Raw genomic sequence first — 16,449 nt, 5'->3', positions numbered from 1 at the left:
CAGGCTGACAGATAAAAAGAGATTGTGTCCTCCTTGGCCTGGATGGTTTTTTAAAATTGTGCTTTAAGTCCAAGTTTACAGTTCAAGTTAGTTTCTCATACAAAAATTTATACATTCATTGTTATGTGACCCCAGTTGCTATCCCTATAATGTGAAAGCACACTCCTCCTTTCCACCCCAGATTTCCTGTGTCCATTCAACCAGCTCCTGTCCCCTTCTGCCTACTCATTTCGCCTCCTGACAGGAGCCGCCCATTTAGTCTCATGTATCTACTTGAACTAAGAAGCACACTCTTCATGAGTGTCATTTTATGTCTTATAATTCAGTCTAATCTCTGTCTGAAGAGTTGACTTCGGGAATGGTTTTAGTTCTGAGTTAACAGAGTCTGGGGGCCATGTCCATGTTTTCTGGGGTTCTCCAGTCTCAGTCAGACCATTAAGTCTGGTCTTTTTACATGAATTTGAATTCTGCACCCCACTTTTCTCCTGCTCTGTCAGGGACTCTCTGCTGTGTTCCCTGTCAGGGTGGTCGTTGGTGGTAGCCAGACACCATCTAGTTCTTCTGGTCTTAGGCTGATGGAGTCTCTGGTTTATGTGGTCTGTTTTGTCTCTTGGGCTAATATTTTCCTTGAGTCTTTGGTGCTCTTCATTCTCCTTTGCTCCAGGTAGGTTGGGACAATTGATGCATCTTAGACGGCTGCTCACAAGCTTTTAAGACCCCAAGCACCACTCACCAAAGTGGGATTTTCTTAATAAATTCTGTTATGCCAATTGACCTAGATGTCCCTGGAAACCATGGTCCCCAGACTGGCCTGGGTGGTTTTTAAATTTTTTTTTTCACTAGTTTATAGTAATTATAGTCCACATTTATCATGCCTGCACCATAGGCCAGGCACCATACACATTATCTCATTTAAGCTGCAGAGCATGCCTGTAACATAGGTACTGTCATTATCCCCTCTTACAGAGGAGGCAACTGAGGCACAGAGAGGTTAAGCAACTTGCCTTAGGTCACACAGCTAGTATATGATAGAACCTGGACTGACTGCCAGGATTGTTATTTCATAGCTAGCTCTTAGCCACTGGGGTTAGTGTGTAACCACCCCCACCCTCGCCCCGTGTCTTCGTTTCCTAGTGCCGCCATAACAGAAATACCACAAGTGGGTGGCTGTAATGAACAGAGATTTTTTCACAGTTTAGGAGGCTAGAAGTCCAGATTCAAGGCGCTGGCTCTAGGGAAAGGCTTTTTCTCTCTGCTGGCTCTTAGGGTAGGTCCTTGTCTCTTCAGCTTCTGGTCCTCAGTTCCTGGTGATCTTCACATGGCATGACATCTACCTTTTCTCCATCTGCGTCTGCTTCTCTGCCTAATCTGCTCCTTTTGTATCTCAAAAGTGATTAGTTTAAAACATACCCTATACTCACATGGCCTCATGAACATAACAAAGAAAACCCGATTCCCAGAGGGGTTTACACTCACATGTGCAGGAGTTAGGATTTACAACACCTATTTTGGGGGGACACAATTCAATCCATAACACACCCCCTAGTGTGTGCCCCAGAAGCTGGCCCCTGCAAACTCTCGGGTTGCCTGGGCTGTCTGGCTTCCAGCAGGGTTCATGAGAGAGAGGCTTGAGCAGGGGATGGAGGGTGGGCACAGGAGGCCAGGGCATTTCCTTCCACTCCCTCGGCTTTGACACAGCACCCCTGGTGGTGGCTGCATCTCCCCATGGTCCCCTGGGAGCCTCCTCCAAGGCTCCAGCTGTCAGTGGGCGCTGGCAACACTCTTTCCACCCCTGCCCACCGGCAGTCTCTGGACACCTTGACATCCCTTGTCTACTCCTCCTGTAAGATGTCACTCACTCAAGTCCCTTCATTTGAGGCATCTAGGGTAGATTCTGTTTTCTGCTGGAGCCCAGCTATTACCACTGCAGAGGGTGGATTCCTACTGTGTCACACAGACTAAAGCAGCAGTGGTGGAAAGAGATGACTCCATGTAAATAAAATGAAGTTCCTGTCCGTCTGAGCGTTTCATTATCAAGCAAAAACAGCTGGATAAAATGCAAGGCATGAATCTCGTCTGGAATGTGATTTGAACAAACCAACCCTGAAAAACTATTCATGAGATAACTGGGGAGATTTGAACATGACTGGATATCTAATAATAATTAAAGAGGTACTGTTAATTTGTGCTAATGGTTATTGTGGTTATTTCAGGGATCTATACTGAAACGTTTTCAGAAAATTTTCTGAGTCAATGAAAGAAGAGAAAGAAAGGAGCAATGCTGGGCTTTTCTGCCTGTGAAGCCTCTGCAAAGGGCTGGCACAAGAATCCTAAGAAATGACGTCTGGGGTTTGTTCCAAAATAATGGGGATGGGTAGGGAGCGGGAAGTATAGATGAAACAAGATTGGCCATGAGATAGTAACTGTTGAAGCTGGATAACAGGGGCAGGGGGATTCGTTATCCTATTCCCTCCACTATTAATAGATGCTTGGAACTTTCTATAGTAAAACGTGATAAAGGTTAAACTCAGTCTTGAAAGACTCTGGGGGAGGCAGCCAAAAAACTGGCAAGCATTCTGCAGGTGGCTGGAGCTAAGATACAAGAGAGCAATGCTCGATGTGACTGCTCACCAGGAGAGGTCAAGTACAAAAATACCCAGTGGTTCCAAATAGGAGCCTTAACACCTAGCATCCAAGGACAGGATCTCCAAGCCCCAGACCTTGGTTTGAGATGGAGCTGCTTCTTGTGCAAGCAAGCGCCTGGCGCATGCTGAGGGGCCTGGGAGCAGTGCAAGGCTGTTTATCTAATGCTAGATTCCCCCAGCAGGCAGGACAGGCTAACTGTTGGCAAAACTCATGTGTTTTCGTACTTATTATAAAATTTTCCAAACACATATAAAGCAAACAGAACAGTACAGTGAACCTCCATGTACCCATCTCCCAGTTTCAACACTCATCAACATCTCCCTATCCTTGTCCCGGATACCACCACCCTTCCCCACTAAATAATTATTTTACAGTTCTTAGGTGGGATTTACTCACACCAAAATGCACAGCTCTTAACTGTGTGAGCTGACAAATGTAGACACCTGTGTAAATTTGGCTTCAACTTTAAAATACCTGGTAAACCAGAGCACTAGCATTGGCCCTGCTGCCAAACTATGTGTCTTAAGTCATCTCGTGCTGCTATAATAGAAATATCACAGGTGGATGGCTTTAATAAAGAGAAATTTATTCTCTCACAGTCTAGGAGGCTAGACGTACAAATTCAGGATGCCAGCTCTAGGGGAAGGCTTTCTCTCTCTGTTGGCTCTGGGGGAAAGGTAACCTTGTCCTTATCATCATCTAGGAGCTTCTCAGCACAGGGACCCCAGGTCCAGAGCATGCCCTCCACTCCCAGCTCTTCTTTCTTGGTGGTATGAGGTCCCTCTCTGCTCCCTTCTATCTCCTGTAGGATAAAAGGTCATGCAGGCCACATCACAGGGAAACTCCCCTTAGATCAGATCAGGGCTGTGACCTCGGTATGGGTGTTGCATCCCACCCTAATCCTCTTTAACATAACCTAATTTTGCCTCATTAACCAGAGGCAGAGATTAGGATTTGTAACACACAGGAAAATCACATCAGATCACAAAATGGGGGACAACCACACAATACTGGGAATCATGGCCTAGCCAAGCTGGCACACATTTTTGGAGGACACAACGCAATCCATAACCCTGTGTTACCCTGGCCCAGTCCTTTTGCTATTCTGGGTCCTAAATTCATAGAAAAAAGGTTCTTTGGCCAGGTACGCTATGTAGAGTTGGGAGCCAAAGGCAAGTGGGAGCAAGGCTACCACAGGGCTCCTAAGCACCAATCCAGAAGTGCTAATTCAGCAAGTCTGAGTGCGCCCAGCAATCTGCATTTTTAATTTTTTTTTCTTTTTTAAAAAATATTTTATTTTTGGTAAAAGTTTACATAGGAAATTAGATTCTCATTTAACAATTTCTATACATATTGTTCAAACCCTGGTGGCATAGTGGTTAAGAGCTACGGCTGTAACCAAAAGATCAGCAGTTCAAATCTACCAGGCGCTCCTTGGAAGCCCTATACGGCAGTCCATAGGGTTGCTATGAGTTGGAATCGACTCGACGGCAACGAGTTTGGTTTGGTTTGGGGATACATATTGTTCAGTGACATTGGTTACATTCTTCACAATATATCAGCGTTCCCGTTATTTCCATTTTGGTTGTTCTGTTTCCATTAATCTAGCTTTCCTGTCCCCCCTTGCCTTCTCATCTTTGGTATAGGGTAAATATTTACCATATGGTTTCATCTAGACGATTATTTGGAGGAACATGGTACTCACCGGTGATATTATTTATTTTATGGACCAATCTGTCACTGGCTGAAAGGTGACCTCTGGGAGTGGGCTGAGTTCCAAGTTTAAAGAATATCTCAAAGCAACAGTCTTAGGGGTTTATCTAGTCTCTACCAGTCCAGTAAGTCTGGCTTTTTTTTTGTTGTTGTTGTTGTTGTTTAGGGATTTGAGTTTTGTTCTGTATTTTTCTCCCATTCTATCCAGGACCATCTATTGAGTCCTTGGTCAGAACAGTCAGTAGTAGTAGCCAGGCACCATCTAGTTCTTCTGGTCTCAAGGTAGGTGATGTTGTTGTCTATGTACACTATTGGTCCTATAAACTAGTTTCTTCTTTGAGACTTTGGTTTCCCTCTTTGTCTTTAGCTCTAGATGAGTAGAGACCAATAATTGTATCTTAGATGGCTTCTCGCAAGCTTAGACCCCAGACGTTACTCACCAAACTAGGATACAGAACGTACTGTCTTTAAGGACTACATTATGCCTGCTGAGTTGCCCCATGAAACTATGACCCTAAGCCCTCAAACCCAGTAGACCAGCAGACCAATCCCATGAGGCATCTGGTTGTGTCTACATCCACAACTGTGCCCCTATGTGCTTTATTTTATACTTGAAAGTATATGCAGCACATATAAACATGTATATACATATGCCCACAGTTATTCCTATATGCCTTCCTGCACATACTTACAAATCTATGTAACCAAACATGTATTTTTTAGTTACTACTGTTGTTGCAAAATTGTATACCCCCAAAGATTTTTTTTAAACAGATTTCCATATAAACTGTCCACTGACATTAGTTACATTTATCAGTTTGTCAGCGTTTCTCTTTGTGTCTCTACCCTTCTATTTGTGCTCAAACACTCGTCTTCACTATGGTTGTGTACGCTCACCACCACTTCCACATTCAGAACCACATTTCCCCTCACCAAAAATAACAAGTCTCTAAGTTCTTTTTTTTTAAGTTCTAAAGCGTGCTTACCCCTTCCCCCCTCTTCACCCTGGTAGCCACCCATGAACACTGGTCTCTATTTATCCGTTCTAGGTAATCAGTATTTCAGCAAGCACCCCAGGTGACTCTGATGCCCTTAGAGACTCTCTGCTCTAAAGAAAGGCTGAGAAGCTAGTTCTTAGATTAGGCTTCAGCCTTCAGCGTTCTGTCTCCTGAAGAAGTCTAACAGCTCCCTCATGTGACAGCTCTTCAAATATTTGAGACTGGTGATCATGTTCCTCCCTCAGTCTGATCTTAGCATGAAACATCCTCAGTACCTTCAACCATTTCCAATATGATTTTCCCCTTTTGGAGGAGGAAGGAATCCACTCATATCGATGCAGTTCCCAGCATGACATAGGAGTCTGGTAACTTCCTCTAGAGGAAAGTAGTTAACTGGAGATTCCACCCTCAGTCCAGGAGCAATAAGAGCAAAATCATCTCTTGAATATCTATTATATGCCAGGAACTATATTGCCCTTTGGTGATCCAGTGGTAGAATTCTCACCTTCCTTTGCAAGAGACCCAGGTTCAATTCCTGGCCAATGCATCTCAAGTTCAGCCACTACCTGTCTATCAGCGGAGGCTAATAGGTAGTTCTGATGCTGAACAGGTTTCAGTGGAGCTTCCAGACTAAGACAAACTAGAAAGAAAGGCCTGACAATCTAGTTCCAAAACCTCAGCCAGTGAAAACCCTATGAATCACAACACTCTGATCCTGTTGTGTACAGGGCTGCCATGAGTTGGCGGTGATTCCACAGCAGCCAAAATGACAAACCTTTAATGGATGAGAAGCTGCTTCCTGTGGATGAGCAAAATGGTTTCTTGAGATGGAATCTACTCCTGGCGAAGATGCTGTATTGTTGAAATGACAAGGGATTTGGAATATTACATAAACCTAGCTGATAGTGGCAGCAGGGTTTGAGAAAGGACTGACTCCAATTTTGAAAGATGTCCTACTGTTGCTAAAATGCTATCAGACAGCATCGCACGTTACAGAGAAAACTTTCGTGAAAGGAAGAGTCAATTGATGTAGCAAATTTCCCTGCCGTGTATTTTAAGAAATTGCCACAGCCACCCCAACCTTCAGCAACCACCACCCTGACCAGTCAGCAACCATCAGCAGCGAGGCAAGGCCCTCCACCAGCAAAAAGATCATGACTTGCTGAACACTCAGATTATGGTTAGCATTTTTTAAGCAATATTTTTTAATTAAGGTATATACATTGTTTTTTTAAGATATAACGCCATTGCACATTTAACAGACTCTACTATAGTGTAAATGTAACTTTATATGCACTGGGAAACTAAAAAATGTGTGTGACTCACTTTACTGAGATATTCACTTTACTGTGGTGGTCTGGAACTGAACCTACGATACCTCCAAGGTATGCCTGTATTTCGTAGATATGGCTAACATCTACAATCAGTTGACCTTAAGTAAAGGAGATTACTTTGATAATCTGGGTAGGCCTCATCCTATCAGTTGAAGGGCCTGTCACGGATTGAATTGTGTCCCCCCAAAATATCTGTCAACTTAGCTGGGCCATGAGTCCCAGTATTATGTGACTGTCCACTATTTTATGTGATTTCCCTATGTATTGTAAAATCCTATCACTATGATGAAATGAGGTGGATTAGTGGCAGTTATACTGATGAGATATACAAGATTAGATAGTGTCTTAAGCCAATCTCTTTGAGATATTAAAGAGAGAAGCAAGCAGAGAGACGGGGACATCATACCACCAAGAAAGTAGCGCTGGGAGCAGAGCATTTTCTTTGGACCTGAGGTTCCTGTGCTGAGATGCTCCCAGACCAAGGGAAGACTGATGACAGGGATCCTCCTCCAGAGCCAATAGAGAAAGCCTTCCCCTGGAGCTGGTGCCCTGTATTCAGACTTCTAACCTACTGGTCTGTGAAAGAAAAAAACTTCTCTTTGTTGAAGCCATCCATTTACGGTATTTCTGTTAGAGCAGCACTAGATAACTAAGACAGGGCCTTACAAGCAAAACTAAGGTTTTACTGAGAAGAGAAGAAATTCTACCACAAGACTTCAGCATTAGCTCCTATCTGAGAGCTTCCAGCCTGCTGTCCTGCCCCACAGATTTCAGATTTGCCAGATACAAATATGTGGAGCACTGGTGACGCAAAAGGGTCATTATGAGTCGAAACTGACTAGATAGGAGCAGGTTTGGTTTGGTTTTTTTTTTGGTTTTGGTGGCACAGTGGATTAGTAACCAAAAGGTCAGTGGATCTGCTCCCATAAAGGCTACAGCCAAAGAAACCCTGCGGGGGCAGCAGGGTTGCTATGAGTCAGAATCGACTTGTTGGCACACAACAACTATATATATGTGTGTGTGTGTGTGTGCACATACATATGTACACACACACGCACACACTACATACACATCCTTACTTGCTCAATCATTCATTCTACTGGTTCTGTTCCTCTGTCGCTCTGATGATACAGATGGAAACCCAGACCTATCCAACTTTAGAAGGTCATGTCTTCCTTCCTCTATGCCACTGTCCATATCCTGCCAAACACCACCTGCGACTCAACCAAAAGCAACAACCCAGGCATATACCTGAGCCTCAGGAAGGTCCAGCTGCCCAGAAGGTATTTGAATATTAACTTAGGTCTCTAAGGAGTACATTTGGAGAACAAACGATTCCTACTATAGGTCGCTATGAGTCAGAATGGACTCGAGGGCAATGGGTTTGTTTGTTTTTTACTGTAAGGCTGCCACGAATAGGAGTTTTTACATCTGATGCTTTGTAGTGGGTGGGAGGTGTGGTTTACTGAGTGCTTGGGAACACTGACCAGTTCCATTCAGGGCAAGGTCACCAACTTGCTACATAACTTCAGGCAATCCCAAGTTTCACCACCTGATTAACTATCATGCCGACCTGAATGTCTGCTTTCCACTGCCCCCTTCCACTCAAACAGCTGGTAGCAACTGGTCAGGTGACCCATCAGGCTTTCAAATCTGACCTACTTTCTAGCTGGTCAGACTAGGAACTCGGCCTTAAAGGACCCAAGACATTCAAGCTCTTGGTATCCTGGAGGTTCTACAAATACAGCGTGGAATGATGGATGTTAAGTGCTCAATAGACGCTGGTTGAACTGACCCGCGCTCATAACCCTGCTGTGCATACTGCTTGCAGGTTAAAGCTAAGACCTGGTTTCCACACTCAAAACAGGACTACAGTTCAAAGTAGAGGATGCCAAGTCGCAGAGAACAGATGTTACAACGTGCAACAGAGTCCAAAAGAAAGAACAGATGTTTTGTAGATAAGGCGATAATTCCGATAAATCTGAGAATTTAACAGTAAAAAACTTAAAGGAAAGGAAGGCAGCATTCTGGGCAGAGGTAACAGAGGCAGGAAAGCATGGGGTCACTTGGAAGAAAATAAGGGAGAAAGTTTTAGCTGGAAAGTAGGCTACAGGAAGGGGATCAGTGGGGGATGGGCTCAGCAAAGATGGTTGGGGGTCAGGCCACACTGACCATGTGGAGAGCCTTGAAGGACAAGATATCTACCTGGCAGGTAACGGGGAACTAGTGGAGGCTCTCCAGATGCAAGTAAAAAGAGGAAGGAAGGCCTGCTTTAAAAAGCGGTCCCTGGCCAAAGAATGGATGATAATAAATTGGGGAGGGGGTCTTACTGGCCCCTGCTGAATTAATAGTAGTGGCTAACATTATTGAGGGCTTACTCAACGGCAACAGTTTTTTTTTTTTTTAATACCATGTACCAATCCTGCTGAATTTGACCTGTATTATTTTATTTACTCCTCAATAACTACCTAACGTACTATTACCATCCCATTTCACAGGTCAGGGAAACAAGTCCAAGGGAGGTTAAGAAGTGTGCTCCAGAGCATACGAGCAGTCTGCAGTGGAGATCTAACCTAAGTGGTCTGACTCTAGCGGCTACACACTTGACCACTAGACCACCCTGCTGCTGAGACGGGGCCTGGATCCTGCACACTCAGATCAAGTCTGACTTACCACTGTCTGAGCTAAGAAGTAGGAGAAATGGAAGCAGGAGAATGATGAAAGAGTCATGGCAGAGATGATATTCCTGTGACCTAGCAGCCAAGGGGAAGGACTGAAGAGAAATAGGTGGTGTGAACTAAAGTTCCCAAGGGTGGCACATCAAGCCAGTAAAACCCATGTCGCCTCATGAGAACATACCGAGACCTGCTGCAAATGATCCTACACACACAAACCAGCCGCTTCCAAAAACTTAGATGACTGTGCTTTTAACCTTACAGCCTACTTGCTAAGCTTAAGAGCTGCCAAAAGGAGATGGTGACCTACATCACTTTCCCCATCCAGTAAGAAGATCATAAGCGCATCTTCACAATGTCTTTTAGTAAGCAAAATGAAAAGCCTACCGTGAAACTTAATTGTGCTGTAATGTTTGTTATCATAAGACTATTTTCCATATCTGTGATGGTTAAGATTGTGTGTCAACTTGGCTGGGTCATGATTCTCAGTGTTTATGTGATTGCTCCTGTGATGGAATCTGCTGTGAGTAGCCAATTCGTTGAAGGGGAGTTTCCCTGGGGGTGTGGCCTGGATCAGGATATAAGCAGATGTTCTGGCTTTTTGCATGGTCTGGATCCTGTGGCTGTTTCCTGTTCATCTGACTTCCGGCCCTTGGGACTTGAGCTATCTGCTTACCTGCTAATCTTAGGATTCATCGATCTTCGCAGCCTGCGAATGGGAGCCCTGCCCTCCGACCTGCCGATCTTGGGTTTGCCAGCTCCTGCAGCTACGTGAATCAGGAGAAGCCTCTATCCTGATCCATGGACTTGGGAAGTTCTAGCTTCTGCAATCACATGAGCCATTTCCTTGATATAAACCTATCTCTACATATATTTATATGCTTTACTGGTTTTGCTTCTCTAGAGAACCCAGCTTAAGACAGTATCATAGCTGTGAGTTAAAAACAGGCAGGAGCCTGAAATTTCATTTATCCTCAAATGCCCAGGCATCAGGGACTGTCTTTGATTTTGAAACAACAAAACAATTTTTACTTTGGTAACCGAGGACTCACTTTCTCTTCCCTTTATTCCTAAAATTAAGTATGAATTGTGCCAGTATTTTTCCTGTGATCTGAAGAAATCCACCCCAATGGGCAGTGAGCCAAGACGGCCTGCTGAACCCGAGCCAGCAGAGGGTCCCTATCACTGGACAGGAAACCACATCAAGATGACCACAAGCCCTCTGGGTTTCAAAGTGTTAACAACTCTCTGAGATACATACTGATGCTGGCTGTCTGCAGACACCCCATCGTCAAATGTGTTCACACATTCAATTCTGCAAACTGTTCATTTCTTTGTTTAACCCATGTGTTACTCAGAAGAACCTGGGCTTCTTTGGTTGTAAGTGAATGGCTATGGTTACAAAAGGAAGCATGTCTGCCTTGGGTAATTCCGGATTCTGTTCTCAGGTAACGATTAGCCTCACTAAGAAGTGAAACCAAAGCAGTCCTTCTTTTGATTCTTGGAAAATCCCTTACTCCAAAATATTTTTGCATATGCACAGACATTATACTTTAAAGCCAGAATCTCTTATAACTTGAGAGTAAGCCACTGGAATTATCTATTTAAAAACAAAAAGCCTTATGATGCTCTGTCTCCCACTCCCACTCTTAGAATTAACAGTAGCTGCATTTATTAAGCATGTCCAAAGTAACCAAAAGGTCGGGAGTTCAAATCTAAACTAGAAACCCTATGGGACAGTTCTACTCTGTTCTATAGGGTTGCTCTATTAGTCAGAATTGACTCCACAGCAATGGGTTTAGGTTTTTTTTTTTTTTTTGGTGTAAAAGGTGATAGGAGGAGCCCTAGTGGTGCAGTGGTTAAAAGCTCGGCTGCTAACCAAAAGGCTTGCAGTTTAAATCCACCAGCCACTCCTTGGAAACCCTATGGGGCAGTTCTGCTCTGTTCTGTAGGGTTGGTATGAGTCGGAATCAACTCTCAGCAGTGGGTTTGGGGTTTCTTATCCGTGACCTTAAAAAATTCCTGACCCAAAATTAATCTGCAAGTGGTTTTTTTTTCTCTCTCACCCAAAGTGGCAATTGGACTTTTGTTTCCTGTTCCAAAGAGCAGACCATAACAAAACCATTAACTGTGATTAAATGAGAAAGACTTGGACTTCTTTCATTTAAATTTCTAGAGGTCTCAGAACAGTGAAGGAGTGAATCTTCAGCAAAGTTATCTTTTTAATGTTAACTCAGTAGCCATTAAGTACTTCTTTAAGCAAAAGTTTATTTAAGTCTCTGTGAATGCTCCATTCTCTGGAAGTGGTTTTCTCTTGCATGAGGGAATGTTACCCCAATTTCCCAAATGGTCATTGAATCATAGAGCAATCAAATATTGTTTTATTCATTTAAATTAATATATGATTACATTTTTAACAGAAGAGAACTAAGTACCACATAGCAGGCACAGCACTGGCACTTCGCTCATCCTTTTGCCATTTTATCAGCACAACATCCCTCTGGGGTAAGCATTACTTTCCCACTTGACAGATAAGACACTGAGGTTTGGATTGATTAAAGAACCTGTGCAAGGGCATATTTTAAGTGGTGCTCTCAACTCCCAGTCTGGCTGACTGCAAAGACCATGTTGTTCTCCCAGCCCATTTTCTCCCAGAGCCATGGTTCCAAATGGGCATTATGAATGGCACCATCTGCTTTTCCAGTGGAAACAACCCAGATGTCCATCCACAGATGAATGGAAAAACACAATGTGGTACAGACATACAGTGGAATATTATTTAGCCACAAAAAGGAACGAAGACCTGAAACATACTACAACATGGACGAACCCTGAAAATATTATGCTAAATGCAAGAACCCAGACACAAAGGAACAAATATTGTATGATCCTATTTATACAAAATATCCAGAATAGGCAAATGTATAGAGACAGAAAGCAGTTTAGAGGTTACCAGGGAGGAAGGGGGAATGGGGAGTTAGTGCTTAATGGGTACAGAGTTTGGGGTGATGGAAAAGTTTTGGAAACAAACAGTGGTGACGGTTGCACAACACTGTGAATATAATTAATGACACTGAATTGCACACTTAAAATGGTACATTTTATGTGACATATTATATTTTACCTTACCAAATGAAAACAAAACAAGTCAGTCAGTCCAGCATTGCAGAGCAGTGGTCCTGGGGCCAGGAGACTGCTGAGTGGGGGCATCACATTTCTACTCCATCCCACTTCCTTGTCCAGAGGAACCTGAGTTCAGTGTAAGTACTTCATTAACGTGCCTGGCTGGGAGTTAGGAGGCTCAGGTTCCAGTCCCACTTTTGGCACTAATTAACTATGTGGCTTTGGCTAAGTCCCCTAACCTCAGTGTGCCTCTATTTTCCTTCAGTACAAAATTGGATATAAGGATGCCTGGCTGCATATCTCACAAGGTCGATGTTATTGTTAGGTGCCCTCGAACCAGTTCCAACTCATAGAGACCCTATAGGGTTTCCAAGGAGTGGCTGGTGGATTTGAACTGCCAACCTTCTGGTTAGCAGCCGAGCTCTTAACCACTATGCCACTCTTAACCACTATGCCACCAGGGCTCCAAGGCTAATGTAAAAGGTGTTAGTAATGACAAAGGTGAACTAGCTTTGAAAACTATAAGGTCCTTGACAGCTTATCATTGCCAGAAAGAACATAAGCAGGCCATCACAGCAGCCAGGCAGCAGGTAGTGTGGTCCCGTAGGTCCACATGTGCCGGCCAGGGAGAATGGCCCTGCATGAATGTCACCCACTCCCCTAAGAAAGCTGGATTCAAGGCCTCCAAGGAGGTCTGGCTGGGCCAGAGGCCCCAGTGCTTCCTCCAAGGTAGGCCTACCTGTCTAAACAGTATCCACAAGATGATGCTGAAGGGAAGGCCTTGAAGAGGGAACAGCCTCCCCTCCCTCCAAGTCCCTGTGCACTTGCAAGCCAGTTGGCATTCAGCCAGAAGGGGGTAAGGTGCTACCTGGTACAGCATCTAGCATTGGCTTTCAACCCCATATACTACAGAACCAGGACTGGTAGAAGCACACATACCATTCATTTGCAGGCAGAGGACTCAGGAGAGACAGACCCCATGGGGTTGAGACTGGTTGAGTGACTGGTGAAAGAACCTTCCACAGTTGGTCCTGAACAGCCAGGAGGCCACCTAACCCCCCACTACCCTCTCCCCATTAGTGCTGGTCTCCAGGAAGAGGAAGGGATCAGATCAGCGTAACAATGAATCACTGAGCATTTGGACACAATGACCCCTCCAGAAGAGGGTGGAGAAGCTCGTCTGGCAACTGCCTACACAAACAGAGCAATTCTGAAGAGCAGCAAACAAACCAGTTTAGCCCTAATGCCCATTTCGCATAAGATTGCACTCCACAAAAACAACATCTAAGGGGCACTTGATCCATACCAATAGTTAACACTAAGGTTTGGGCCAAGAAAGAATTCAAAAAGGCCTTTTAGAAGGAACTTTGGATAACATGCTCTTGTGAACATCAGTGTTGTGTCCTTGGATTTGTCTGGGCCATTGGGAGCACCAGATACTTCAAGAGATCTTGGCATATTTTGTTTCCTAAGGAAGTTAAGGCACAGTAGGGTTTGAACGTATAAACCAAAAGGAACTTATTAGTAACTGTGAAAAAAAAAAACAAAAACAAACCCCGGTGCCATCAAGTTGATTCCGACTCATAGCGACCCTATAGGACAGAGTAGAACTGCCTCATAGAGTTTCCAAGGAGCGCCTGGCGGATTCGAACTGCCGATCCTTTGGTTAGCAGCTATAGCACTTAACCACTACGCCACCGAGGTTTTGTAACTGTAAAGGTACCTGTTATCTTTATACTAATAAGCGGTTACACATGCCCCAGGAAGGCACAGGGGCATGGCTGAATCACAGCGGAGCCATCTGTCAGCTGGCCTCAGAGTGACCAAACCAAGCTAAACCAAATTCGTTGCCGTCGAGTCGATTCTGACTCATTGTGACCCTCAGAAGTGACTCGACGGCAGTGGACACTAACCACGGATCCTAAATCCAGGGAAGTAACAAAAACGAACTGCAATTGGGTTAAATCAGGGCGGGTGCCATGCATCGCGTTAGGCCGGAAGTGTGGATGTTAAAAGTCCATCCCCTAAGTCGGGCTCGGGTCCCCAGAAAGAGACTTACCAGTGTACAGACGTACTGAATGAAAAGACAGTAGGCAAGGAAATTCCCCCACTCCTTTCCCCTCCCTACCCCCAAGCTACCCTCGATAGCCGTAAAACATAAGGAAAGGTGTCATCTACAACCAAATGAACGATTTCACCCTCTTTTCTCTCAAAAACCTAAAAACCTGTTCGGATTCACAAACAGGACAGCAGTAGAGTCGTTCGCGAACCATCAACTACCCAGGTGCTGAGGCAGAAAGGAGAAAGCGGATGTGCCCCTCCCTAGCTCCTCACAGCCCTCTAGGGCTCCGGGCCAGTTTCCCCAGCACCGGGCGGTGAAGACGCCCCTTCTCGCGCGCGTCCCGCTTCAGTTACCTCGCTCGCGCGTCCCCCGGCGTCCAGTACCTCTACCGTCGGTTCCACTGGTGCATTCTCCTCCTCCCCGGCGGCCAAAGGGCCACTTCGAGCCTCCTGGGGGTCCCCGCCGCCCGCTGGTACCGCCTGGCTGCCGCCGTCCACGCTGGCGTCGACTCCTCCCTCCGATGAGGCGGAGGCGGCAGCGCCCAGTAGCCCGTGGGCCCCGTCGGCGTTGCCAGCAGCCACGCTGTGCACCAGCCATGCATCCACCCGGGTGCGGGGGATGAAGGGGACCCCAAGCGCGCGCACCTCCCGGAGCAGCTGGCCCTCAGGCAGCGCCGCGGGGTCCAACTCTCGGCACTTGGGGTGCAGCTGGTCCGCGCGCCCCCACCCTCCCGAGGCCGGGAATGGCCTGAGCGCGTAGGCGGAGCTCGTCGGGCAGCCCAGGAGCAGGAGCTCATCCCGGAATAGGGTGGGCGGCGGGAGCAGCAGGTAGAGGTCCAGGTCTACGCGCAGCCCCGCCAAGCTCAGCAGGATGGTGAGGTGCAGGAGGCCCCCGCCGTCCGACCACCACCGCTTAAGGTACTTCATCTCCCGCCGCGCGCCCGGGGATGCCCCCCTGTTCGGCGCCGGCGGGTCACGATGCTCCTGTCCCGGCTTTGGCACTTGCGGGCCCCGCGCGCCTCCAGCACCTGCCCGGAAGAGAAGGAGAAACGAAACAGTGGACCAGGGTGCGCAGCGGCCGTCGCAGGGTCCCCAATCCCGGCACAAAGGCGCTCCCTCAGCAGCCGGCACCGAGCCTGGCGCGGCCGGGACTGCAGAGGGCGGAGGAGGGGCCACCTGCGCGCCGAGCCCGCCCTCCCGCAGCACCGCGCTGAGGCCAGGCCCCGCCCCAGGCCGGGAGCGCAGCCGCCGGGAACACGCCCATGGCTTCTCTGGGCCCGCGCCCGTGGGAGGGGCCTGCGCGGGGCGGGGCTTCCCGGGCTCAAAGGCTCTTTATGCTGGGGGGTGGGAGGGTGGAGGGAGAGGAGGAGTGGTAACGCAAGGCTTTCTGGGAGCTGAAGTTGTTTTGGGCCAGAAGTGGCTCCTTCCAACCCGGTGGCTTTGGGGGAGTGAGTGGGAAGGGATAATGTGTGTTGTTGTTAGGTGTGACCCTATGTACAATAGAAGGAAACACTGCCCAGTCCTGCGACATCCTCACAATCGTTATTATGCTTGAGCCCATTGTGGCAGCCACTGTGTCAGTCCATCTTGTTGAGGGTCTTCCCCTTTTTTGCTAACCCTCTACCTTATCAAGCATGATATCCTTCTGCAGAGACTGGTCCCTCCTGTTAACGTGTCCAAAGTACGTGAAACGAAGTCTCCCCATCCTCGCTTCTAAGGAGCATTCTGGCTGTACTTCTTCCAAGACAGATTTGCTCGTTCTTCTGGTGGTCCATGGTATATTCAATATTCTTCACCAACACCATAATTCAAAGGCATCAGTTCTTCCTCGGTGTTCTTTATTTATATGTGCAGACTGGGGGTAAAGTAACTGAGCAGCTGCAAGGCGCTGGGCAGCTT

At 46.5% G+C, this 16,449-nt stretch overlaps 1 protein-coding gene across 2 annotated transcripts in view; it reads right to left on the bottom strand.

Annotated features, from left to right (window-relative positions):
• The window catches only part of NFE2L3 (NFE2 like bZIP transcription factor 3), a 42,044-nt gene extending 26,255 nt beyond the window's left edge, over positions 1-15,789 (bottom strand). Inside the window, exon 1 of one of the 2 annotated variants that reach the window (XM_049893218.1) lies at positions 14,905-15,789. In XM_049893218.1, coding sequence (XP_049749175.1) covers positions 14,905-15,477 — 573 coding nt within the window. In that variant the 5' untranslated portion in view covers positions 15,478-15,789. The remainder of the gene's footprint in view (positions 1-14,904) is intronic. The other variant, XM_049893217.1, reaches the window with a different exon arrangement.
• Between the last annotated feature and the right edge of the window lie 660 nt (positions 15,790-16,449).

Source organism: Elephas maximus, chromosome 8, assembly GCF_024166365.1.
Source record: "Elephas maximus indicus isolate mEleMax1 chromosome 8, mEleMax1 primary haplotype, whole genome shotgun sequence".
NCBI lineage: Eukaryota > Metazoa > Chordata > Mammalia > Proboscidea > Elephantidae > Elephas > Elephas maximus.
Note: the sequence above shows the minus strand (reverse complement) of the source record. Positions and strands in the feature narration are given on the sequence as shown.